This window comes from Opisthocomus hoazin, chromosome 13 (assembly GCF_030867145.1).
Source record: "Opisthocomus hoazin isolate bOpiHoa1 chromosome 13, bOpiHoa1.hap1, whole genome shotgun sequence".
In the NCBI taxonomy this organism is placed as follows: domain Eukaryota; kingdom Metazoa; phylum Chordata; class Aves; order Opisthocomiformes; family Opisthocomidae; genus Opisthocomus; species Opisthocomus hoazin.
Genome location: NC_134426.1, coordinates 24,267,806 through 24,295,680, shown reverse-complemented (window position 1 = coordinate 24,295,680; position 27,875 = coordinate 24,267,806). Strand labels below are relative to the sequence as shown.

General features: G+C 40.5%; 1 protein-coding gene across 2 annotated transcripts in view; it reads left to right on the top strand.

Moving 5' to 3' along the window:
- The window catches only part of LOC104327563 (transmembrane protein 132C), a 219,918-nt gene that overhangs the window by 60,513 nt on the left and 131,530 nt on the right, over nucleotides 1-27,875 (top strand). Inside the window, exon 2 of one of the 2 annotated variants that reach the window (XM_075434858.1) lies at nucleotides 3,413-4,301. The exons of the other annotated variant lie outside the window; for it this stretch is intronic. Coding sequence (XP_075290973.1) covers nucleotides 3,413-4,301 — 889 coding nt within the window. The remainder of the gene's footprint in view (nucleotides 1-3,412; nucleotides 4,302-27,875) is intronic. 2 annotated transcript variants of the gene reach the window in all.

Here is a 27,875-nt window from a genome sequence, read left to right as displayed (position 1 = left end):
CGAAGGTTATTGGGTAGAGATGAAGAGTGTAGAACAAATCCCTTAAATGATGGCCTGTAGTTGCTGATGCACATGGTTGGGATTCTAAAATAAAATGGACAATTTTAACTTACCAGTTTTATCAGTAAAAGGCTTAAAGTGCTTAAATAAATTGTCTAAAGTACAACTGTCACCAGAGAAATATGACACTTCATTATGTACGGTACGAAAGTGGGTGGAAATCTTTAGACTACAATAAAAAAGCAAAGCTTTTTCTTCTTTTTGCTGTCAGTCTGACTGCATAGGTTTTGCTGTTTACTTTCAGCTTATTAAAGCAGAAGCTGTATGGCTGTTTTTCTTAATATTGGGCCAAGTCCTGCATACCTCATCCACGTGATTGATCCGGGATAAATGGAGTGCCTGCAAAAATGAGACTACTGTCTGTCTGAGGATAATGCGCTGCAGCAAAAGTCCTGGGAATTGCAAAAAAACAGCTGTGAAGTTTTAAGCATAGATCCTGATCAACAGCCCTTTGAAATTAGAGGAGTTCACTTGTCTTTGTAACCTGCTGAGTTTATTTGTTTTTTGCCGATCTGTTGAAGCCAAAGGTATTCCCTCGGTAGCAATGGTGCCAAATCTCAAGTATCCCTAATCACAGAAGCACTTCAGCAAAACGTACCTGCGTGCCGAAGTCGATTAATGCTTACATTCAGGGGAGCGCTTATGTGCTTACTTTAACTAGAGCTTGCTGCCCTCTAATATTACAAGGCTCTCTTGGCTCGGGACAAGAGGCTGCCTAATAAAGAAATTCTAATGATTTGTCAAGTCAAATTCAGTAGCCAAACAGACCAGTAGGAAGCTGACTTCTTGTGCAGCAAACCAGGTGTTTTTAAGAGTGGCGGTATCTGTCATGTAAATGTTAATGCTTGCCCTTTTCAAAGGGCCGCAGGAAGCTGACCAAATCTCAGCAGGCTCATCCAGGGCAGGTGAAGGGATTTGGAGAGGAAAGTGAGACCCAACTGCTACTGTTTCAGTAAACTAAGTTCTTGTTCTGCTCCTGGACCAGAAGAAAAATGTAAGCTTTGCTGTTTTCTTGAAAGGTCCATGGTCCAAAGTGGATCATCTTTGCATTCCCTGTTTCAGTGTTGTAGCACTTTGTGATGTAACCCTAACAGATGAATATTTTGATTCAGCGAAGGGGAAATCAGTCAGCTCAGGAGATGGCATTGGTAGATTCCTTTCCAGCGGAATTGAAATGTATGCCAAGGATTGGAGTCTTACAGGATTGGAACAGTGTGCTGGACTGATGTTATAGTTTAAATGTGAATCTACTTGACAGAGATGGTGAAACACTACATGCTGGTGTTTTCACTGACAGGCCTCTTACCTTTTTCTTTTTTTCTTTTTGCCTTCTAATTTTTTTACTTTTTGTCCGGTCATGGCAGTTTGCTCATTTATGAGAACTAATTCTACCATCCAGTGGTGGTGCATGAATTAAACAAGAGTGAACACATAATTCCTTATTTCAAATTTATGGCTGCCATCCTTTGAGAGCTCCAATTTCCCCCTCCTCCACATTTGTTTCTTTGTTTTTCCTAATTGCTTCACACCTGCCTTCCAAAGTGATTCACTTTCCCAGCACCGAGTAGTGCCAGCACACTAGCTATGTGCATGCTCAACAGGATTATAGTGAAGTTGTCTGTCAGCAGTAGTCATTTGGTGTAATGACAGATATGGATTATTTATTACTTGAAAACATTTAATTAAATTTGACTCCATAATTAGCATGCTAGCAGCTAGCCATGCTGGAAGGATAGTGAATCTATTATTTGCAAAAATCCTCAAGCTGCAGACCTTTGAGAAAGCTGATAAAGAGTCTGTCTCTGTAGGGCTTTTTAGAGATCTTTAGGTGGTCCTGAGTTTCAGATAAATCTGCTCATTATGCATTGCCCTTACAGTTGCCTTTCGTCTTTAAAGAGCTGAACTTACACAAAACCTTAAATCCTGGCTCTGACAGGATTCCCCAAGGACATTGGAACTGACATATGTCTGAGGGCAAGGTCTATTTTTAAATTCTAAAGACAGCCTAGCACTAGATGCATCATCATTCATTTACCTTCTGTAGCTGTATATCTCTTCAGTATGAGTTAGGAAGAGGTGTAGTGAGTGGTATTATGTAATCTACATGGGTTTTAACTGTCCTGTATTGTTATCTACCCTAATTAGGTAGTAATTCTTGTCTTTCAGCAATATATGTTGTTAATCTTTATAACAGAAAAGCAGCATTAAGGTCAAAAGGAATCCAATATTCAGCTGAAACTTAAAATCGGCCGGTATGTACTAAATTCTCTCTGTGTGCATTTTCTGTATTAGCACTTGTTGAAATATTTCTGGCCTGTGATGTGCATCTGTGTTTATATAACTTAGAAAGATGAAGTACTGTTGATACTAAATTATAAAGGCGTAGACCATAGTACTAGAAACAGTAATATGAGAGCAAGGTTTCTTGACAAAGAGAGTGGAATGGTGTGTGTGTCAGTTCTTAGAAAATCAGTTTCTGTCTTTGGCTGTAAAACAGGAACTGTCTTTGATCTCATGGCCAGTGTTCCTGCAGGGATAGTGATTAGCAGTCCTTCGGGGGCTGTGGGTCAGTGGACCATACCAGCAAACTGAATACCTTACTCATGCTGTAACTGAACAGAAAGGTTGGAAAGACAGGAGGAAAGTTTCAAAGTGGGCGGAAAGTTTAGAAGAGGGTGGTGTGACCAGGAAAAGAGTGGGGAAGGTGAGCACATGAGTGGTTTGAAAGACACCCTGTTTACTTACAGAACTGCTTTTGGAAGGCTTTGACTTTGATTTGTGCCCGGCCCTAAAGAGAATTGATGTGTGCAAACTTAAGCAAGCTTGCCTGAAGTTTTGTGAGGGAGGTGAGACATGGCGTAGGAGTGACAAGTAACCTATTTATTTCTTATCCAGGTGATAGTCAAAGTATTCAATGAGTACTTTATGTGTTTGCTGTGCATTAGCAAAGCACTGCGGCAGTTCCTTTCAGCTGTGAAAAATGGCTATTGGAACAAGAAATTTCTTCTGCTACGTGAACCTTCCTCTTTCTACTCCCTCCAGGATTACGAATAATTGATCGTGCTGCAGACAACGCTTTGTACATCACCTGTGTATGTGTGTGTGCACGTGTGACAAAATGTTTATCAGAGATAAATGCAAGGTAGCACAAAAGCCTGCATTTTTTTCTTTTGTGAATCTAATGCAAAAAAGAATTAACTACATCTAAACATATAGCTATACTGTAAATATTTTTTGCGTGAAATAGTACTTGTCCCTAACTTACCAGGTAGGTCCATTAAAGTTGGAGTGAATGTCCCTTTGAACCTGTAAGCAGATTTGGTCTAACTCACATCACCTTTTCTTTTATTAGTGACAGATTCTCGAGGGGTCTTGGACAATAATCAGAGATTTTCTTCGTTACCAACATACCTACCTGTGAGCTATCAGATCTTCAGTGCTGAGACATCTTTCTTCCTCAAAGAAGCCAACCAGGACTTTATGAGAAATTCCAGTTTGCAGTCAAGGGTAGAATCATTCTTCCCATATAAAGCCAAGAGACCACCTATATTAAATGCCAGCTATGGACCTTTTTCTGTTGAACAAGTTGTGCCCCAGGACCTGATGCTAACTTCCAACTCTTTTGGATCTGCCAACAAGTTTACATATAACTGGAAACTTAAGGCCTACATAATGAGTGACAAAATTTACCCAAGCAAGCCCAAAGTCCAGGTCCTGTTCTACATCGTGGGCAGGGACTGGGATGACTATAGCACCACGGAACGGCTGCCCTGCCTCCGGGTCTTTGCCTTCAGAGAGACGCGGGAAGTCAGAGGCAGCTGTAGGCTGAAAGGGGACCTGGGGTTGTGTGTGGCAGAGCTGGAGCTCCTGCCAAGCTGGTTTAACCCCCCCGCAGTTGTCACGGGCCGTAAGAAGCCACCGGATCAGTTTGAAGGGAGCCCTGTGGAGCTTTACTATACTATCCAACTGGGAGATGAGAAGGGAGAGTGTACTGCTGAGGATATAAGGAAGGGAAATGCTATCCGGCCAGGAAAAGATGGCATGGATGAAACCATGTCCCACCTACAGAGGATTGGATCTGTCAGCCTCTATCGAGGCCAGGAGACTTCTCAGTTAACAGAGCTACGGCTGGATAGTAATATTGTTGTCTGGTTGCCCTCAAAGCCTGTCAAACAAGGAGAAGTTGTGAATGTTTATGTGACGATTGCCAGCAATTCTACAGTGGATCAGTTCATGCTCAGGTACGGCAGGTTGTTTTTGCATGTTTCTGATGTGGTAGCACACAAAGATGTTGGGGACATGGGATGAATCTCAACCAATTTGAAGTTAATACATGCTGAAGGTTCCCCCTAGTTGCTGAAATATGTTATTTTCCTCCTTGAACACTGTGACGAGAATTGAAAGCCTCCATCACTACGAGGCTTTTAACCTGTATGCCATGCCATTTGTGACATGCCCACATTATACAACAACATACAAAATACGGCAGTTCCCTGCTTTATTGGGGCCGTTTCTGCACGATAGACAGTAAGGCACCAGAAAAGTTCTCTGCTTTACAGGGCTTTTAAAATCAAGTTTTTATTGCGCAGGCATGGAGTTCAAATGTGGCAAAGCTTCAATTGCCTGCTTTTCTTTAAGTACTCTGACAGTGCTTTGCCTCTCCCACACAGAGTGGTTTTGTTATGAGAGCTCTTTAGGGAGGGGTTTAACTGTCTACTTACAGTTAAGTAGCGTTTGTCTTTGCCAACGCATATACCCTCTAAAATAAGACCTAATGTGTTTGATATTGCTGTTGATTATAAGGGACCGTTAGAAGTGAGTGCTATTATTTTGGATAGGGGTAGTGAATACAGGACCTGGGAACACAAGAACTTTCTTGCTGGGTCAGATCGCTTTCCCTTTATTTTCTTCTTTAGCAGTTTCCCTACCGATCAGATGAAAATCCTTTGAGGATGACAAAGACTTGTTAATCACTGAAATATTTAGTGTATCTTTTTTTTCTTTTTCCTGGTTACCAGGCTTTAAATTCAAGGGAAATTTCCACGGTGATAAGCAACAATTGCTCTTTAAAGCCTCAGGGAATCAGAGTTTCCCAAAAGATTCTGCACATGAAAGTATTTATTTCCAAGGCTTATATGTATTAGATTAATACATAGTTGACAACTACCGCGGAGAATAGCCTTTAGAACAGGAAGTGTCGCTTGGCAGATAAAAGGCTTTTATTTTAAAAAAGGGGGATTTTAGTCATCCCAGAATCTTTCTGATGTTTGCAGCTTTGGTTAAGTTGGCGAGATAATCTCCCAGACACCTGTTTACTGAGTGAAACCTCCGTTATAGAAGTCTTTTCTGATGATGTTGCTTATCTTTTATTGAAAATCCTTTTTCAAAAAGTAGTAGAAACGGAATACTTTTCCACATAACAAGCATAGCTGTGGTGAAAGAAGAAATCCGAAGGCAGTGAACTGGGTGTTTGAGTGGATGGGAGAGGGGATCACCCTTTGAAGGTCTGTGTTCACGGTCTTTGTTTTCCTGAAAAGTGAGTTGAAGATAAACACGCTTGTTGAAATCTGGTGATGTATTGCTTTGCTCAGACGTGAATCTGACTGCCTAGGCGAGGATGTCACTTGCATACTGAGAGGTGCAATAGATAAAAATGTTAATGTGGGACATCAGTAGTTGCCTGTGTGACTTACTGTTATGGGCAAAAAGGATTGGCTTTGGTTTTGAAAACAGGTGACTGATTTATTTTAAGTGAATAGTCTGACACTTGTTGGTATGTTGGTTGTTCTGTGTTATCACAAACACAGAGCTCCAGCCACGTTCCCTTGCTGAAACACCCTTCTGGTGAAAAGAGGATTTGCATTTTTGTTTAAAATTACGTTGAACCAGATACAAGAACACAAGAGGCTGAAGAGACCAAGATCTGGTTTTTTTTTTAAATGGCTTTTACTTGCTTCCAGTGGGGATGGGCAGGTGGTCGTTGTCTTGAGATGTGGTATAGGGCTGACTCACATTCTAAAAATCAGCACTGTTCAAGTGTGCTTCCTCCTCTCCACCACCAAAGGCAAGAAAAGCAATGGGCGATATTCCAAAGCAGTCTTCGTTTTGAAAACTTTGCCATTAGTCCCTTGTATCTACCAAAGATGCTGATCTATGCAGTTAAGGCATCAGATGGAAGCTTTGCTTAAGGTATACAGGAGGGTAAGGCCATGTAAAAGAGAAGGAGGAATTGGTTTTAACTGTTTTCCTGATACTCCAATAGGAAGGAACTGCTGATATGCATTGGTGAAAGTCATGTGGGACCATCCCGTGAGGCATGAACAGTGTGGCCCATTCTGTCAACCTCGAATGTTTTGTGGTTTTAGTGGCGGAGTGCTGGTGAAAGACTGGCAAGGTCAAGTTTCAGCTTCCTGTGGTGGAAATCTGTTATGAATCTTCCTAGGTGTGAAAGAATGCAGAATTTGACCCCGGAATCTATGAAATGCCTGTATCTTGCAGGAAAATAAGCCAAGCAAATACAGTAGCCAGGGAGTAGCCAGTGCATATGTTGGGTCGGCCTAGGGGCTGCTTTAACCTTCTCTGTGGCCATTTGCCTGGTTAGGTAGCGGGCTGTATGCTCGCATACTCATGGGTTCCCGGCAGAGCAATCCCTATATCCTATGACATGCATTCACATTTAATCATCCTAAAGAAAAACACACCACGCATTATCCCCAGGCATAGTGGGTTTGTTTATTTTCTGCTTCTTGTATATTATTCATTGAGGTATTGCAACATCCAGTGCTGAAGCAAACAGCATGTGATCATTGCTTTGGGGGGGGGAAATAATAGCTACAAATCTTCTCTGGCAAAAGGAACGTAGACTGGTCTAAATGACCTCATATCCACAAATCATTGCAATTGAAACTGTGTTCTTAAATTGTGTCTTAATTCAGAATCCTATTACTGTATCTATAAATTTATCAGCCCAAGAACACCAGTAAAGTCAAAGAGAGTGACTAATATGACAGGGAGTGAAGCGAATTATGCATGGTAGTACATTAACGCAGTAGGAGCACTGTCTGAATAAACACAGATCTTCCTTCCTCGCATCTAGTCAGCACAGGGCTATTGTGAAAGCAGTTCAAACAATACTGATAGGTTATAGGACATAGGTTCTGTTCACAGGCCTGCTCCTGTCCTGCTGTGTCACCTCTGGTAAGTCTTTACAGGCATTTTCTATGTGCAATGCAGAAAATGTGAACAGTTGGTCGGCATCACTCTCGGGAGTGGGAAGCCTATTTCAATCCTGTTCCTAAAAGACTTTGAGTTCTTTGATGGAAGGGGTTTCAGGTTTGCTGTATGTTATCAATAGGAACATGAATGGGAAACTCTTGATAAAAGAGCTGAAGAAATAGAGAAGGGGGGAGAAAATATTGCACTGCATTCCTACCATTGGGAAGCATTTCTGGGCCTCCAGAAGGGAGATGAATTGCACTTATTGCTGACTGCTTAGTAAGGAAAACTACTGTTACTTCTAGCAGTTGGGTAAACTATGAACAGAAGAAAAGTAGTGTCAGTGTGGGACAAAAAAGCAAAACCCAGCAATATTTAAAATAAAGAACATTTAGGTCTCCTGTGCACTTCCCAGAGCTGTTATAAAGTAACAATGTCTTCAGCCAAGCTGCCATGATTGATTGTTGCTTCACCAATTGCTGTGTACACAAGTTTTTCTAATCTGAGTCATCATTTTGGGTGTATTGTCTGTAAGCATCAGAAAGCAAAATCCTTAGGGCAAGACCCTGTTCTTGAGTGCTTTTATGAACTGCCCTCACACCCAGCAGGCTACAAATAAGGGGAAAAATTATAACCATAGTGAAACTAAGCTAATCTTGTAAGGTTAACTTTCAGAAAGTAACACAGAGCTGCAAGTGTATGCTGAGGTACTTGAAGGTAAGTAGGAAGCTGGGTACTTGATTTCTATTTGTAGTAGAAAGTAGTAGCGCATTGGTGAGCTGAATGCATTGGGCAGCTTTGAAAAGGTTGGCCTGCGTGCATTGCTGTGTTTGTTCTGTAGCCCTAAATACTTTTCCAGCTACTACACCATTAAAGGATCCTTCCATCTGTTTTTCATGGCGTGACATGCCACATTTGATCTGGCAGAGCACTGTACAGCACAGGGCCAAAGCAAAAGGTGTGGGAGTGCTGAGTGTTTTATGTTACTCTGCTGGGCAGCAGCTAATCTCTAACTCACTCTAGAAGGTGCTGAACCACCAGATAACCCGATTTACAGGAGATTTTTAGCAGGATAAGTAAAGAGAAAGGGGATGAAGTTGTTATCTGTCCTGATTAAAGAAAAGAGGTGAAAAACAGTGGTACTTTTTTTTTTTCCCCCTCAGGCTCTTACTACAGATTTTGCAATGCAGCTCATTGCACCTGAAGGGAAGTAGGCTGTAAACAGTGTTACTGAATTACCTTTGTCCAGCAAACAAATCAACCCAAGACAATGGATAATTAGTCGTGATAATAAATCTACAGATTGGGAGAAGGATAAAGGATAAATGCAGTGAGGAAAGCTATTAAACCCATCAGCTGAGGCAGCTTTATGTGTCAGTTCCTAATGACTATTGACAGCGGTGCTGTGTTAGGTAGTATTGAGAACAGCTAAAAATGTAGAGGAAGATGCACATATAGAGAAGCGCTACAGAATAGCCATAGCTAGAAAAAGTAGTTATGAGCATAACATCGATGTACTGCTTGCTTGTAAATCCTGATATTTAAAAAACTAGAACCTGGCCATAAATGGCCATTTTGGAGGAACTGGTCGTGGAACAGGGGGATCTTCAGCACTAACTCTGCCTGTTTTGCATGGAAGACCTATTTGAGCCTCCCCAGGGAGTAAACCACTCAGAGGAACCGTCTGTGCCTGGCACAGCTTTCAGCTGTTCTATCTGCTGTATACAAAAGAGACTAAAGTAGTACCATTTTCAAGCGATTACTGTTTAATTTTAGATACTGACATTTTAATCTTACCTTACGTTGATATAGTCTTTAATATCTGAAATTTACCTTTAGTAGCTGAAAAATACCTTTTACCCTGAAATTTACCAGTGCCTAATTGTTGATTTATCAGTTTTTAATGGTGCAGTGTGGTGGTAGCATCACTGCAAACTCAAGTGACATGGTAATGACTAACCGAAGCTGAATTAACCAGAATACATGAGACCAAAACCAGAGCTAAGTTCACTCTGCATTTTGTGTTAACCCATAATTTGGGACATAGTATCCCAAGTACCTGTTTTCCACAGTAAATGGAATGCTGATTTCCAACTGTGAAATGAAGAGTGTGCTTTTTTATACTGCTTCATATTTTAAAATTAATGCAGCTCAGAGTGAAATGAAAAGAGACAGAATGATTTGGTGGGATGCTCTTCTGGGTGTACATGTGTGTCTCCAGATGTGAATCGCAGCAAAATATTTTTCATTTCCTATGCAGCTTTGCGTTACTTAAATATTTAAAAGTGATTTCACTGCACAAAAACGTTTCAGTCAACATCTGAAGGAAGAGGCATTTGAAGCCCTCAGACTTGCTTCTGCTGTCTCGTTATTTCATGTTCCATTTTCAGTTGAAAAGAAGGTCTCATCTTCAAAAATTCAGACCCACAGTTGTACGTATGGCATGAATGTAAAAAATAACACAGATATAGTCTCTGAAAGCTAGGTTTCCTTTTATAGTACCTTAAACCTTCTCTTTAGACATACATCTTATATTCTGAGACACAGGTAAAACTGTAAGTGCTAATTCTTACACAATTTCTCCATTCATATTTCCACCTTGAATAACCAAAATTCAACTTACTGACTAAGCTCTTTCAGACTATTCTGCTCACATTTTTCTTTGTATCTCTTTTTCAGTCAAGTCAATTATTAAGTCACGACTGGAAAATTAAGCAAGCAATTCGCTTGCTTATGAATCTTTAATCAGGGTTCAGAGAAACTGGAGAAACTCTTTCCCAATCTTCCAGCTCATAAAAGGGGTTTCCCAGTTATTTTATGGTATTGGTAGGACCCATAAAGTCAGGTGCTAGGCCAGAGGCAGTTTGCAAAAGTGTTCAGAGCTGCAAATTATGGCTTGAAGGGGTTTTATATATTTCATTGATGAAGGTTTATATATTTCATTGTCTCGTGTTTAGCCTTGTGAAATTTTAATTCTTTTTGATTTTTTGGTTTTCCCTACTAGAGAGTGATTAACAATTCGGCTACGAATCTGCAGTGGAGCAGGTTAAGGAAAGAAAGGTAGTGGTCTAGTCCTTATTGTGTACTGATCAGGAAGTCGAGAGACCTGGATTCTCTTCCTACTTCTGTTCAGGACTTACTGTGTTACCTTAGGCGTATTATTTTATCCCTGCTTACATCTTCACCTTCTCAGATTGTTTGTTTGTACTATACACAGTTTAGGGAAGAAACTGGGCAGTGCTCTATGTGCGTCATTCAGTACAGAGAGCCTCTGATCCCTGTAGAGCATCTGTGTATTGCGTAACACAAGTGACAGTAAATCATACAGGAGTTGTTACACTTCGGGGATTACGGTTTTTGCAAGTAACGAAGTGTAATAGCACCTTGCAAGTGTTTTGTTAAGATTTCTCCAAAGTAAAGGTTTGGTTAAAAATTCATAGCAATCATGCTATCATTTTTTGTATTCTGCCTCAGTGAGCAGACATAGGGGACGTAGTCTGTTGAAGTACTCCAAATTGTCACTTACTAGAGAATATGACAGACTAACTGTAAAAGGGTAAATATTTCCCAGTAAAACTTTAAAAAGCATCTGTGATGTAGAAAATACTTTTTCAAAGAGTGCATTAATGCTATTTTGAGAGAATGATATCACACTCCAGTTTAATTTCATTAGCCCTTACTAGGCACTTTTCATAGATATCAGTGTCATACCAGAAGCAGCTGGGTCCTCCAAACAAATGGCTCCTTCTCAAAAATGCTAAGCTGGTGGGGATGTCCTTTAAACAGAGACTGAGAAAAGGAGCTTCTCCCCAGAACAAGCGAAGAGCTGAGGAGCTCACTTGAGTCTGTGGTAACAGTGAGTCAGGTTTGGTAAAGTTTTAAAAGGAACTATGATTAACTTGAAATTGAAGCTACCTAGAAAAGGGAAAACAGGCACTCTTCCCCTGGGCCTTTAAAAGCCTTTAAAAAAATGCGGTGTTTGAGAAACCTGTTGAACAGTTCTATTGATGTCTCGAATGCAATGTACTCCTTAGTACTGAGAATAAACTACGGATTTGTTGTTAGAAGGCTGAGACTGTGTTCCTTACTTTGGAAGCCATTTGCTGATTGACCATGGCTAAGGTGCTGGAGCAGAGCATTGCAACCAGTGACCCAGGAAGAGACTTCAGACCTTGACATGTTCAGGAGCTGAGCAGTAAAGTTCAGCGGTGCTCAAGTCCGTGGAGTACTCAGCACTGAGAATCACAAGTTACAGCCTCCCTTTTGAAAATGTTATCCTTAACACCCCTATCAGCTGCCTGTAAAGTGGAATTCCTGTCATGCAGAAGTCTTACAGGAGTTAACTAAATCAGTGGTATATTACATGTAGGAATGTTCTCTGTATGGTAAAAGCTGGCATTTCCGAAGCGCATCTTCAGTTGAAGTCTGTGAGTTCCTTTAGCCAAATCCAGGGCTATCTCTGTGTGATTGTCAGTCTTCCTAGTTATGTGACACGTAACACCTACATTTTTCTAGGTGCAGACTAAGGCATGAAATCAAATCATCTGAGTGTAGACAAACCTGAACTATATATATAGTTTATATAATAACTTTATATAACCCAACTATAAAACACATTTGGACTTTTGCGCTTCTTGCCTGTATGTTTGAAAACTTTCCCTAGTATGTTGATTGGAAAAGTAGAAGGTATTGATGGGGGCCGTTGTAGGGGTTGGCCATAAATGGAAAAGAACAAAATTATTGCATCAGCAGTCAGCCAGAGAACTGCTAGCTATCAATGCTGCTTCAAGTGCTGGAGCTGAAGGTTTTGGTTAACTTCTGGCAAATGCATGTGGATATCTGAGTTTCAGAAACTTCATCTTGAATTATCTTGTTAAAATCCCCTCTTGTGAGCAGTATCCCTTTCCATCCCCTTTAGTCTCGGCAACCTAGTGAGGTCATTTCTGGCTTCTTTTCCGAATACGCTGCAGCACATGTTGCTAAATGCATGCTGGTGCCTCTGGCTCTTGTCCTGTTTTGAGACGCTGCTCTGAGGTGCAGCGTGTCTCCTGCTAGCTTCTGCTCTGCCTGACCTTTGCAAAAGCCTGTGCATGTGCAAGGCTGCTTAAAGATGACATAAGGCACCTCTGCTTAATTTCTGTTTAGACTATTAGCCACTTGTGTGACTCCAGTTAAAACAGTTAATTAGGCAAATAACCAAGGATTTAATTAGAAACAATGGTGGCTCTTTAAAAGATCATACCATATAAACCCCAGTCCTCCCAAACCAACAGTAGGGAGGGAAATTTTCATACTACTGGGAGTGGATGTTATTTGAACCTAGATAATGTTTGCTGGCTGTCTGAAAAAGGCAGTGATCTGATGCGTTCGGGAGTCTCCTGGGAATCCTCTTTGTGATTATCTGACAAGCTGTTGGGTTCCAAGGCCACTGTAAACAAGAAAGTGTGTGAGCCCATCGGTCTGAATGGAAATGAGTATCCCTGAGAAAAACTGCATGACAAGGCTTTAAAACCTCATGCATCTGTTAAAGCTGTAAAAGCAGTAGTGACTTGCTGGAATGATACTGGGAAGGGGTATCAGCAAGTCATAGCTCAGGGCTTGCAAGGGGGAGGATTTGGGATGGAGTAGAAGTATGGTGAGTAATCGAAGAGTAGGTCATCCCAGTAGAACTGTAAAATCTGATGGTTTTATCTATAGTGCTTTATTGGTGCTTGTGGGGCTCATTATTTAAGATTGAAACTGCCAGATTGTCGAAGTTTCAGTTTTGGCAGACTACTGCTCCTCACTCGTGACAGCACACACACTCAAAGAACTGAAATTGTTTATATGTTCTTACAGCACTTTACAGTTATAACTTCCACAGAAGGTGTGGGGATGGTGGGAAGTGCTGCTCTGCATTCAAGAGTTAATTTCTACAGAATGCTGAGCTTTCCTATAAGGTACAGAGCATTTGACTAATTTTTGTCACTGTTTCCTTTGGGGCCCGATTGGGGTGCTCTGTACCTCCTTGAAACCCCGCTCTGCCCTGGATGTTGTGCCTCTTCAGAGAACAGTGTGCTGTTGCATGTAATATTCGCTTGAAAAGAAAATTGCGTTTCTATAGACTTTCAGTGCACAGATAAACTGAATAATTCATAGTTTAGATGAGACTGGGCTAAAAAAGAAATTCAGTATCTTTTTTTTTTGTTTGTTTCTCTGGTTCCTGGTGTGTTACAAAATGTCTCTATTGGCAAAGCTGCTGGGGGTTAATTTGCATTAACAGGCTAATCATCTCCAACAACATCGTTTTAGGTTTTCATATTGCTGCTTAGATCAGCAAGACTAGAGAAAAGACGACTTGAGAAATAGCGTGTATCTTGGGGAAAAAAGAAAAATGGGGGGGAAGCATTCCAGACATAGCCTTCTGCGTTATCAGCCGTCAGGCTGCTTAAAAAGATTTGCTTTTTCTTACAAGCTCTGGCTCTTAAGATGTAAGCCTTGATTTCCAAAGTGCTATGAGACTGAGCTCTTTGTACAAAAGAGACAGGCTCATTAAAGCGAATATGTGGTACTTACACACCAAAGTCGATTCCTCAGCCTCCCCTGTTAGTCATTAAACAGAACACACAAATAGTTGTGGATCATGAGTCACTACTTGGTTTTGCAGATAAGAGTTCCTGACATACTAGACCATAAAGTCATACTTAGTCTTTTATTTGCCCCAAGAGTGCCAGGGAAGGCAGCGGCCCTACAGGTGATCATTAAGGCACAAATGTTGTTCCTGACCAGCCTAAGGGGGTTCCTTGTTTGGCATATTGGACATTTGTGGATCCTGTCTGGAGGAAACTAAATTCTCCTATGGATGGCATGGCTGCTTACTGAGGACTCTGAGCTTTGCTATAGCTTTTAAAAAAATTAGGTGCTGTGATGCTGATTGCTGGAGTCACTGAGTCACTCGATGTGCCTTGTCTCAGCAGGTTGTAGAAATACCACCAGTAGCAACAAAAATATTTTTCTGCTTGAGGTTACGACTAGCTTAGAAAAAGCCCTCACTGCATAGAGACTTCTTCCTACAGAAAGGAAACACCACCCACAGTAGGAGCCTGTCACTTAAGAACATACCCAAATTGAGTCCTGTCGAAAGTAATGAGAATATTCACAGGCTTTAGGCTGCTTTTTATGGCTCTGGATTTGAGACATTCATGAGAGACAACATTAGCACCAGCTTCTGCTTTTCTGTTCCAAAGCAGCCTGATTAGTTTCCCAGTAGAAGGGAATGACCAAACCTTTTCTTATTCTATATGTCCGTAGTTGCTGTTGCTTGTATGATGATATGATAGTGGACAATGTACCCTTACATGTATTGGAATATTATTTTCTGAGACAACAGATGATGAAAGGATGCTATTAAAGCTTTAATTAGGTTATCTTGTCAGTACACTGTGAAGAGAGTGGAGCTGGTCTGAGTGGAGAGGCTCAGAGCAAATACAAGAATTGAGAGCAGGCGATGTTACCCAAGTCAGCCGTAGTGCCAGGGGGATCCCACGACCTTGCAGGTAACATCACGGCAGCATTCAAGGAGGTGACTTGGATGCTTGACAATGGACTTTGATTTACTGGTGCGTCGTGCTGTGCTGTGATGACATGTGAAAGTGGTGATTCCAGACCTAAGGAGCTTAACTTCCCAGCGGAATCTCTGAAAGGAAGTTACAGCAACCTTGTGGCTTAGGTCCATTAGGGTCTGAGCTGGGTGCCATTGAGCTTCAAAGCAATTCCCCAATGACTTGAAGTGTTAGTATCTTAAATCAAGCTGTTCAAAGCCCTAGAAAGGATATTGCAAGCAGCAATCTAGCCTGGACAGATATGTGTGAAGATGATGTGTAATCTCCATTTTCTAAGACTCCAGGGCACTGCTTAAGAATTTTTCTCATATCTGAGACAGTGCTGTTGTAATTAACACTGGGCAGAAATATTGACATAGTTGAGCAAAGACTTTATCGGCTGGCTGTAGATAGTGACAGCTGATTAGTTTTAATATTTTCTGAAAGATCGTTAAAGAAATCCTGAATAGTTGTTTAGAAATTACTGTGCCTCATCTCTCTTTGTGTAACAAAAGTATTCCTGTACTGTCATCTATAGCTTGCATTCTTTAATTTTCATAGCATCTCAGGTGATGGGTGCTTTGTCCATTGCTATGGTAACAGCTGTTTTTATTTCTTACTCAAAGTAAACATTGACATAAAACCCACTGTAATGTGTTCTTTTTATTCATCATGTACACTTAATGGATGCCATAGCTGTGCAAATATTTCATGATTGTAGTGGATAGAGAGCAATAAACTGGAAGTCTAGTGCTCTGGTATATAACTGGTTTCACCTTTCAACACACACATGATTTTGTCAGCTACTTCAACTCTGTTTTTACTCCTACCCATGTTTAATTAGATATCAGATACTTCAGGGTGGAAACAGTCCCTGACTGTGTGTTGGTGAGTGCTTCAGGGAAATGGGATCTAATAGCAGATGAGGCATGCTACCTTTGTTTTTGCTCTTAAACAACTCCGTGTTGAAGCTGAATTGATCCCATGAACTTCTGGCAGTTGTTCAAAATCCCTCCTATCCCTTTCCGGAATGCAAATGATGGAAGTAGCCATTCTTTTCTTGTGTTAGTACTTCTATTTTCTTGCCTTAAAAGACCCAAATGTCTCATGAAAGCTGTATGAAACTCTGGTAACCTCAGTCCCCTCCACGAGGCTCTGCTACCCAGTTCCCTTCAATCTGCTGTTCCTCAAAACCTGTGTGGAGTGATGCAAATACAGAACAAAGTGTTAGAGTTCCTCCCTCGCAGTAGGGGAAGTGATTTGCTCTGAGTCCTACCACCCAGCTGCCCCTGTGCCACCCCACACAGGGTTGGGGCTGGCCCTGCTTGGAAGGGAAAATGCTGTTAGAAAAAGTCTTTCTGCAAGTGTTTGCTACGGGTTCTCCCTGCTCCCTATCACAGTTTTCTGATAAATGTAGCAATTATCCTTTTGGTTTAGTGTAAAAAATAAAAAATTAAATTAAAAATCTAATTTTTATCTACAAGAAGAGGCTTGCATGTTCTGCATTATATTCTATATGCTTTTAGAGTGATTCAGATCGAACCTCGTTAAACATCTTTACAGCCCTCTTAGGTTCATCTCTAGTAACTGTTATAAGGATTTCCCATGAGGGGATGACTCTGTACCACCTTGCACTAAAATCAAACACAATTTAGTCTCACAGGCCATTCTGTTGGGAGTGATGACATTAAAAACGCTGTGCACGGGTAGAAGTGTTTGCAGGATTGGAGCTGTAAGCCCCATTTCTGCAAAAAGACTATTCGTGCACTTAGCTGTGTGTGCTGTCCAAAGTTAAACATGTGCAGTAATAGTTAAAATCAAGATTATGCTTTATGAAATATTGTTTAATCCTGCAGCTGGGAATGTGCTCTGTACTGCAGTGGATATTGTTGAAAGGGGTCTAATTGCTTACTCATTTGGTATGAATTAGATGATACTTTCCTACTTCTGCAGAGTTATTCAGACGTAAAAAAATCATATGGTTAGCTACATTTTAAATATTATGGATTATTCTGGTTTGGGGACAGTAGTCCTTTCTTCCAGGTTAGTAAAGCTAATACCAGAAGGTGTCATTTTTGGGGATGCCTTGCCTAACATTGTACAGTAGGCAGATTAGGTAAGAGGGCTCAATAGAATGAGCCACAACTACTCTCTTGTTCTCATAGTGCTAAAAGAGCGTGAGTCATGGCTAGATCTCGGCTGGATGTAAGAGCGGTTCCTGGGAATGGAAATGGTCAAGAACTTCTTGTTCTAGGAAGCTCTGATTGTTCAGAAAGGCAATGATTGTCCTGTTGTGTTGCGTAATTATATCCGCCTCCACATATCCCACTGCTGTTCATTTCTATTATGTCTTTTTATTTAAGTCCTAGCTATTCAAGGACGAAATTTAACAGATTCATGGCAAGAGCAAGGGAACATCCGTGCGTCCTGCTCTGCTCAAAAAAGTGTCAATGGATAAGGAACGTTACTTTGATAATTGCATAAATGGTGCTGAAGGGGCCCCCTGGGCTAGTTACATTGGTTCTATGATTTGCCTTTTCGCCAAATACTCAATTGATGCAGAGCCAGAAACATGAAAGAAGAGGGGAAAAAAATGCAAGAGGATTGTAGTAATTGAGTCTTTAAAAACACAGGGAAATTAGTCAGTCATATTAAATCAAAGTTGCTTCTCTGAAATATACATGTACTCAAGTGTTTTTTCAATGGGTAACTGTTTATCTTTTATTTCTTTCGTCTGTAAATACAAAAAGGAAAGGAAAATGAGAAACACAAATTGAGTTTAACTCAGTCTGAGCGTATTTTTATGATCTGAAAAAAAATGACAGACTATTCTATGTTCCACTTTAGAGCATCATCATTCAGAGCAGAATAGAGGCTTATGTGGGAATTCATTCCAGATAGGTATTTTGGAGAAAATTGTAGTCTGGATTGATTTTAGTAGGGAATTCTTAAATCTGGCCATTTGTGCTTCTTACATCTTTCTAGTATGTTATCTAAGGCTTAAAACACCCTTAGAGAAGTGTTTCTTGTAAGATTCAAAATGAGTGTTCCTGACCTGGTAGGTAAAGCTGATTGTGATTAATAATCAGACTTCCCCCCGCTCCGATCTAGACATCTAAATTGTCACCTGTGATTAAAAGTGACTTGGCAGTGTTTGAGTCTGGAAATCCTTATATCATCGAGGCAGATTAATGTGGACAGCTGTAATAATTTTGGAGCAGGTCCTGTGGGTCATTGCTCATCTCAGTAAAGAGCCTTGCATAATCATACTTATCAGATGGGAAGGAATTTTGGAGTGCTGTGTCTTCATGCTGTTTTTAAATGCTTTTAGGAAGGGGAGATCTAGAACAAAGATGTCCATGTAGTGTGGGATAAAGAAGCCCAGCTCAAATGAGTGGGTAAGTGATGAAAAAATTGGGCCGAATCAAGCCCCAAGCACACCTCTTCATCACCATGAAACTTGCTGTTCTTTGTCTAGTATTACCACATTATTCTGTCCACCGCAGTATCCTCTGGTTCCCCCTTGTCACGGTCAATACTCCACAATACTCCACAATACTCCATTCATTACTGGGTGTGCAAGAGACAGCTCACCCTCTTCCTCCACCGAGTCCGTGGGTACATGTGTGCGGAAGGCTGTCTCTGTGCTGCTGCCGCAGCAAAAAGTGCGTGCTGCTCACTGCCTTCTGACCGCTCTCAAACCTAGTGAACGGCTTCACTGACCGCCTGTTGTGCATGCTGCAGACAGACTGATCACATGTCCCTGAACAACATTTGCTGGGACCCCTACCCTGCTGTGAAATATATTTAGAACATATTTTCTTATAGGCACAAGTGTGATGTCACTGCAGAAGTGTAATTGTCAGATGTGGATATGTGGAACAGAGATGGGGAAGCAGCAGCTGTAAAATGTATGCCTGTTTCCACACTCTAGAGAGACAGGATGATGCTTTCCAGCTTTTCCAAAGTTGAACCTTAATTCTTGTACTTAACTTGTATCATGCTTCTTGTGCAGATCCTGGTGGGATCATTTCAGTTAAGCTTTACATCCTGATATAAGTAAATTTATGTAAGTGAATAAGTGTTGGTTGCACTAGAACTTGAGATTTGTATTGTGTGAACACCTGACTGTGTGGCTAAGTTTGTCTTTTTCTTTCCCTTTAAGCAACCTGTTCAGCTTTTTGCTTTATCTGCACCTTCCACCCTTTACGTTCTTGCTGGAGAGAGAAATACGGAGATTGGAGCTGTAATTTCTCTTGTCTGATTAAACACAACATGAGACTTCCATTTGATGTCATACCGCTTGGGCTGTCTTATACAGGAGTAATAATATCTTTCCAGCGTGTGATGAGAGGGGACAGAATGTTATCACAGTTCTAGTGTTTGTATATTAAATTTCCACGTGGTCAGGCTTGAAAATAATAATGGTGGGAATGACTCTGAGGTCTCTAAAGTAATAATCTTCCAGACAAGTTATCTCTCTTATCCTTTATTGTAATGAAGTGTGTTACGTGTGTATTACATAAATACATACAAAGGTATACTCCCTTGGTGCAAGTAGTACTGTGTAATGGCTAAAGTAGTAGGTCATGGAGTAAGATGCCAGAGCCACTCGACGAGACTGCAGTCTTTTGTCACTCAGTTGATTGTTCTATGTCTGATGTCCATCAGCATACTGAGACTATAACGCTGAACCCACTCACAGCTGCTCTGGTGATCCTTCTTACAGGAATTGTGACTCTTCCATGCAAGCATACAAAGATTTTGGAGAAAATAAAGTGTGCTAGGCATGACTTTTTTCTCTCGTATCGTTGCACAAGGTTTAGTTGCAAATCCAGTCCTTTACCTGCCTAAATAGAGGGACTGGTTGAGGCCACTGCAGACAGCTGCTAGATTGCCTTCAAGAAAGCATGATTTATAACCCTGTCCCCTCTGCACTGGGGAGAGGAGTGGGAGGTCTACAGGCAGCACCTTTCAGACCACTCGGCAGCACTGCTGGAGGCAATGCATCTGTTTTAGCTAAAGGGCCTGCAGAAGCTGCTGCTTTGGGTCATCTCTGCCACCATGAGCAGCAGCTGTGAGCCGGCGGCTCTGCAACCTTTGCACTCCTGTGATGTAAATGGATGACACATTACTGATGTCAGTGGACTTTGGATCGGTTAGTGACTACTGCCCAGCATCATTATTTTTGCATACTAAGAGATTGCTTTTGGTGTCAGGGGAATTTATTTCCCTTTGAGCTGCAGTCACAGCAAAGTTTGTTTTGTACCTTTTTTTAAATGCGTGCTTTAGCATACAAAATCCAGTGCATCCTTTTGTAGAGCCAAGTGGACTGGTGTTTTCTTGTTTGATTTGGCTCTTCTTGCTTAATCTGGAGCTGTGTCAAAAACATGAATATTCATGACACTGTTAAACAAGATTTTTATTGAAAACAAAAAATGGATCTGGAGTCTTTCATTTGTCATTCTGAACTCAGCTAGTGAAAGCCCTGTGAACAGGCACATTAATCAGTGAGGTTTTCTTGGGGTTTCTGTTTTTGTTTGCTTATTCAATGAAAATTCGGTAGAGTCAAAGAGTATATGACTGGCCAGTAAGCCTAATGTTAAGGTATTTCTGTATACAATATGAATATAGTATACACAAAATACATAAATTGTACTATTTTATATATTATATTAGTTACAGCTTAAGTATAAAATATTTTAAGAAGTGTTGAACCTCAAATAAGAATGTACAACAGAGGACAGATTTAGCAGAGTTAACAAAAGCTGATGTTCACTTTTTTCCAGGGCCAGTGCTTTGAATCCTCTCTGCCAGGCACCTTGGCTGTCCTGCATACAGAGGGCATCATCATGCCCAAGAAACACTCTTTCTGGAGATTACAGTGTAAATAAATGGGAAGGCAAGCGTTCAGCTAGCCAGTCTGCATCTTGATGGTACCAGGAGTTTCTGCTGCTCTGAGTGACCCTGATAGGATCAGCAGAGATGGTGGGGAAGAGAACTAGTCATGGTTTCTTCCTTGGCTGTGGTCTTCTGGATACTGCTTATGCATTCAGCAATCCCAGAGCTGATTGCTGAGTCCCTACGCAAGAGCTGAGGGAGGGAGACATTTATTTCCTCTGTTCATGTGTGTGTGTAGATATGTGTATAGATAGATGGAAGAGGGGAAGGTGGGAAGAAACTAGAAGAGCCATATAAGCACACAGTAGATTTCTCTTGCGGCCTCTGGCCTGTACAAGAAATTAAATAAGCTTAGCATTTAGATGACACATGTAACTGATGTTAGATATCCATGCTCATTTATTTTGCTAGGTGAAATTCTCCTGAGAGCTATCTGTTTCATCCTGCAAAACAGACTAGCTAATATCTTTTCCTTCCATGCACATTACCGAGGAGAACAGTGTTAGGAGAAAAATGTCTGCAGGTGTGTTTGTACTGTATCAGGTATGATGGGACTTGGATCCTGACTGGGACCTTTTTTCCCCTGTTACAACTTTTTTATTAATATAGACAATCCTGTATTTTCATGATGCATCTGTATTTCACAATATTCTGGTTCCCCTCATAGGAACATTCTTTTTTCCAAGCTTTGTTGAAATACCTGTTATAATAAGGGGTTTCGTCCAGAAATATTTTTCACATGATATGTGCATTTTAGAAACCATGAAATTCCCAGATGTGAGCTTTCCACATTGACAAAACTCTAAACAGACAAAGTGTTGGAGATGGAGGAGAAAAATTGTGCTTTTCATTAAATGTAATCACCCTTTTTCTTTATAATAATCTCTTTCACCACATGCTCGGTGTTAGTCCTGTTGTGATCAGGGATAAAATCTTACTAGAGATATTAGTAGGAATTAGTTCAGGATGATGACCTTACCTGTTTCTGACGCAGCATTTTTTGGGGTGTTGTGATAGTACCATAAAATTCAACTACTGATGCATGTAAATGCTATATAAAGGTTACAGTTCATGACACGGGTCTCAGTTGATCCAAAATCTGATCCTGTGACGATTTACAACTGTGTCAAAGCTTCCATTGACTTCAGTTAGGACATGGTCAGGTCAACAACTGAGTGCTTGTGCTGGGGAATAGGAGCCTGTAACACCCGCTCCAACTCCTGATTATCATTTTTCCCTTTCAGCAATTAGTCATACTGTTAAAAACAGATAATTAAAACAAGACATGTCCAGACAGAGAAGTAACTTCTGAAGTGCCAGACTCCCGATGGAGTTGTTCGTACAGGAGTGCTAATGAGGGCAGAAGTACAGAGGCTGAACAGAAGCAAGAGAGATCTGATACAGAAGTAAATTGGAGAAAGCACCGCCATAACTTTTTTAATTTTACATTGGTGGAGGTCCGTAAATATATTAGCAGAAAATACATGGAATAAGGGATTACAGTTTTGGAGTACACTGGAGCGAGCCTTTGTCTCCCTGTGGTGGGTGGGCCTTATGTTGAAGTTTAAATTTGCTGTTCCTCACAAGCCAGGGGTTAAAGTCCTTTTACTTACAATTGTAATTTTGTAATTCTGGATTCGGAGGTCTTGTGTTCAGTCCTGCTGGACAGTCCACTATGGTGCTTTGGCAACCTGTTGCCCAGTGTGTTAATTTGGGCAGGCTTCATTTCTAAATTGACAAGAATGTTGTTAACAACCCAAAAGCTGTGTAAGCTACAGTGAGACAAGATTTTTTTCAGATATCTTAAATTCTCATCCTAGCTAAAGGAGGAGAGCTAGAGCTAATTCCCCACAAAAAGCTTGGGAACAAAAGAAAGAAATGCAAGAAGAGAGAACAGAAAAGTGAAAGGGGTCATAGATAATTCAGAAGTGAATCCTGTTTCCCTCTACACTGAGTTACATGCCACTAAGATTTCCCCCCCTTCCCTGGTTGCTACAATGGCAGTGTAGTAGCTAAAGTTTGCATGCAGGACTATAGAAAGGGTTTGGGGCATCCTGCCTGGAGACGCTGTGTGCAAGCAGTGAAGGTGACTTTTGAGCCCTGGCTTCAGAAACCAGGGAGGCCCTCATGGTAGAGTTGTGGGAAAGTATTGCTATAACAACAAAGTATTTGCTCTTAAAGGGGGAAAAGTATGTAGCACCATCAAAGAACGACAAGGATTCAAAGGGAAACATATGTCTAAAACATACGGGTCAGGTTTATTTGAAAGGAAAATTTGTTTGCTTTTGATTCTTTATAACATTTCCCATGGAGACTAGCAAATATAGCTGCCACATTTTTGGCAAAGGGGATCTTACCCTAAACCTGAAACACTTAAATACACATGCTTACGTAAATATGGTCTCTATTAGTTTCAGCCGTGTGACTTCTCCTGCCTTTAGTAGTTAATTTTTATTTTCTCCTATTGGCTGTCTTTTAAGCTTAAAATGAGATTATTAATTAAAAAACGTTATTAGTGCTTTTTTAGGAACAGAGAAGGACAAGGTGACTAAGAAACATTTGCTGTGGTGGTTATGCCATATGTGCAAAGGTTTGTATGAGCAGCAGCACTGGTGATAGGCTGTACTATAAAGCCGTCTACAGGGTGCAGTGGGCCTGAAACCTCTTCAGGTTTGTAGTTGTTGAAAGTCATTATTAAAACTGGTTGGCTATTACAGAAAACACTTGGGTAACAGTAACTCAGGAATCTTCTCTGGCTGTGCTTTCCAAAAAATATCCATTAGCAAAGTTGAAATTTAAAGGTGGAGTGGGATAAAGTCAAATCAGGCCCTATTCACTGAACCATTCTGGTTCCAGTGCCTTCCCTGGGCTGGAATAAAGCTTGGTTTTTTTTCCAAATACTGGTGTTGAACACCCACCACTCTCTTTGCTTCAGCTGACTTTGTTTATTTTTAAATAAACGTATGAGACACTCTTCTCTCATATAGGCAGAGAGCTTTCATTGGTGTCAGTGGGAGCTTCACCACCTTTGGGATGAGAGAGTCGGGATCAATAAAAGAGTGCCTGAGAGCTGGCCAAGCTTATATTCCACTCTTCCTAAGTGTATGATAGCTGGAAAAGCAAACAATCCACTGAGACCTAATCAAGTTAAGTGCATTTAAAACACCGATTGTGACTGTCATCAAGGGATTACAGTTAACAGAATTGATACAAGCCTTTCAAAGGCTTGGTGCAAAAAGATGGGCAAGCTCATAGCTGGAATAATAGCCTCTAGCCTGCAGTAGAATAGTTTCAGTCTCCTGGTCTATATTTTTCTTACCTTGGTGCTTACTGAAATAACTGTATATACTTGTGTACAAATACATACATATATACTTATTTGTTTTTTAGAAGCACTGAAAGCAGACTCTTTGTGTCAGTACAGAAAAGGCTGATACCTGTTCCTCAGACATTGCTTTTGGATCCCCTATTAACATGCTGTGTAGCACTTAGGACTAGATTTAGGCAAATAGGACTTATGGGTCAAAGCATTTGCCTTCACCTCCATGCAGATGCTCTGCTTGCCTTTGTATGTGCGTTGCAATGCTTTTAATGGCTGAAACAAGAGATAGTAGTGACAAACACAGGGAGAATTGCCAAGGTTGTCCTGGCATTGTTTCCTTTCTCTCTCTGGCCTGAAAAAAAGGGAGGGAGAGAGAGAGCAGAGGCTTTGGCTGTTTGCCAGCTTGCTTAGTGATTTGCAGACAGATCTGCCTGTGAAGATGGATGGCTGCAAGCACTTATTAGTATGTAGTGCCAGTGACAAATCTCAAGATGGTTGTCTGTCTTTCTTGTGAGAACATTGGCTACCCACCTTTGGTGATGAAGTGACTGAATCTTGCTGTTCTGACTTTTGACAGTGCCTTGTTGTAAGCAGATATTAAATGACTCCTAATCAAGTTAGACAAGGTACACATCCACAGTGGGGCTCTCAGTGCACTGTATGTCCTAAAAGCTAATTTTGTGTTTGTTATTTTTACAGGACTATATCCATGATTTTGGGTGACTGAGAAGGGAGTAAACGTGCACAGATTGTGTTTTACACACATTGAGATAAAAATCTGTACCACTACAGGGCTGCTTTACCCAGAAGGTAGCATATATATTCTTTAAATATTTCCTTACAGCTGGCGCTGTACTCGAGCTGAAAGATTCAGTGTCTGCTGCGGAGGCAATGTTTGTGTGCAGAGCTCCTGTAAAGTGGGTTTTAGTCTTCTGTATTGAACTTGGTGAGTTCTGGACGTTGGTCTTACAGATCTTGAAGTCTCCTGAGCTATTGGAGCCCAAAATGGCATAACTATCAGCTGTATTTGGGGTTTGTATTACCCTGAGTGATGGAAATCAGATTTCACCCTAGGAGTGTGAAAACACTTCTAGGGTTCCTTAGAGTTGGGTCTCGTTTTTGTTCACTTTACTTCAGATACATACATCTTGATGTCATAACAATCATACCAATTTCGTTTTGTCAGGAGTCAGTATTGGTTTTTAGTCTTTCAGTGAAAGACAGATTTAAGAAAATTCATTCCTGTTAACATAAAGATATGAAGATATTCTGAGCTACCTCCGGGAGGAATAATAAAGAGGATAAAGTATTGTAATGAGCCTTTTCTAGTGAGACTTCTCTCCAGACATACCTAGATTTTGCTTACGAAATATAATTTCCATAATTTAAAATCTGTCAGACTCCATTCTTGGTCTTGTTCTGACTGTGTTACCCAGTAAACCTGAAGGATGGTCTTTTTTTCAAGAACAGCCCAGGATAAAAATAGTATCTTTCTTACAGAAATGGGCGAAAGAGTTTACACAGACTCTGCCAACAGAGTTCCTGGCTCAGAGCATTTCTATTTATACTTCTTTTCTAAAAGCACTGATTTCACTTTTAAGTTTGAAAGCATAAAAAAATAATTTGAGATCCAAATTTGATGGTGCACTTGAAAGATCCAGTAGGCATTCCAGATACACCTTGTATTTGAGTTGTCCTGAATATCAAGCACCAAGATGCCAAACTGTTAGATCCTGGCAGCGTTCCCATTTGCCTAGCAAAGCAATCCTATTATAATTAACGTGGCAAGGCTTCTCTATGTAGGAAAATATTTGTGGGATCTGCAGAGACCACAAAAAGAACCATAATAACATAATTCTGCCAAGTTTGGCTATGCAAATTAAGGACATATGGTTGGTGTGGCTGGTGCTGGCAAAATCCTTGGAAGCCTCATTTATGTGTCATCTTACTGCCATCCATCACACTTCCACATAGTGGCAGGAGATGTCGGCCGAAGCTGTTGCTACACCTTCAAATAGACTGAGTGTGTATCCTGCCTGCAGGTGAAAGAGTGTACTTAAAGCTAAGAAATCAGAGTAAGAAGAAATGGTAACATGAAGCTTGCTTTGTTAGTATCTCTCTCTGTTTTGTCTCTGTATGCTATATAAGCACTTAATACAAATAGTTCCAAATTTCTGACTATACTATCTTCTTTTGGAAGTTTTGACACCAAACTGATTTTCAAATCTGCTCTAAATGTGGAATAATCCCAGTAAAATCACCATGAAAGAGAACAGAATTTGGCCTAGCATGTGCAGATTAAATAAGTCATACTGGAAAGACGATTAAAACTTTATTTTTTTGTGTTAATTACTTTGATGCTTTACTTTTAAAAATGATTTACTTTTAAAAACCTATCTTTAGGAGAACTAGTACTCTGGATGATTTCAATGTTCTTTTCAGTAGCTATTTTGCGTGCCAAAAAAAAGCTAGGGTAAATGCTGCCCAAAGTTACAAATGCTTGTAATTGTAATTTGAAAAAAAACAGTGTTTACCTCACTGGAAAGACATTGGCATATGGGAATGTGAAATGATGAGAGATGTAAACAGAAACATCTTTCATTGTCAGAGGAGCTGTACTACAGAAGCCTGTTCAGTCAGCGCTGGTTCCTTCTCATTAAGTGATGCCACTTAATTACACCTCTAGGTGAAACGAAATAATTTGCAATAACTGTGTCAATTTAATTGGCATGATACAAATATAAGCCCCTTTTTTGCTCATTGCATAATACATGACCTCTTTAAATGTATTTACTTTTATTGACATTTTAATTGGCTGCCCACGTACAGTTTCTCTATGCAGTGATTTCCATAGTAACAAAAGACAAATGGTCGTGCCACTCAGACTAGGAACCACGTAAAATTACATTGCTGGCCCATTCCTACTTCTCTTCCTGAGGGGTAAAAGCATCCTTAAAAATCCATAGTACAAACAGCAAAATAAAAGAGGAGGGCATGTAGGACTGCCCTACACTTAGACTTACATATTTTAGCCTGACCTAGTAGGTGTGGTACAGAGTCAGAGGTAGTGAGGTCTCTGACAGAGCTTCCTGATCACTGATGTGGGAGAAGCTGAAAAGCAGAGATACTGCTGCTCTCAGAGCGTAGTTTAGGCACATTTATTTCTTTTCTAAAATCAGACAATCTTAAAGGTGGTCTGGCATTGTAGCATCTCTTCCCTCATCTCTAACTTTTTCCCACATTGCAGTTTGTAGATATTTTGCAAAAGTCTTTGAAGTATAGGATCATGCACGATTTAATCTCTTACATTTATTTCCCTGTGCCATATGGAACAGACAAGCTTGCAAAATTAAGGAAGTCTAAAATTTATTTTTACATTACTTAAACCTTTTCTCCTGTTTTTACCACTGGACAGTGCAAGTCAGTTCCATTTTTCATTCTCTAAGGAACGGTTGCTAGACTCTACTGCTGTATGAAGAAACCCTAAGTTCCTCTTCCAACACTAGTTTTTATTATTAAATCATGATGAAAACGCATCTGTTTCCCATGAAGCAAAGTACAGTATCGAAAAACTCAAATGGAAGTTCTTTTCATTAACTAACCGTGGATCAGTTTTTCAGAAGGTTATCATTTTGAGATGCCTGAAGAGAGCTTATAAGATATCCAGCACGGAATGAGTGCCTCTCTCTTCTTAGAACTGGATCTCTTATTACATCCTTTTCTAGATTTTCAGCTGTCTTAATACCTTTTAAAATCTGGATAAGTTTTACTGTAGTACTGGAAGTCTTTCTTTTTAT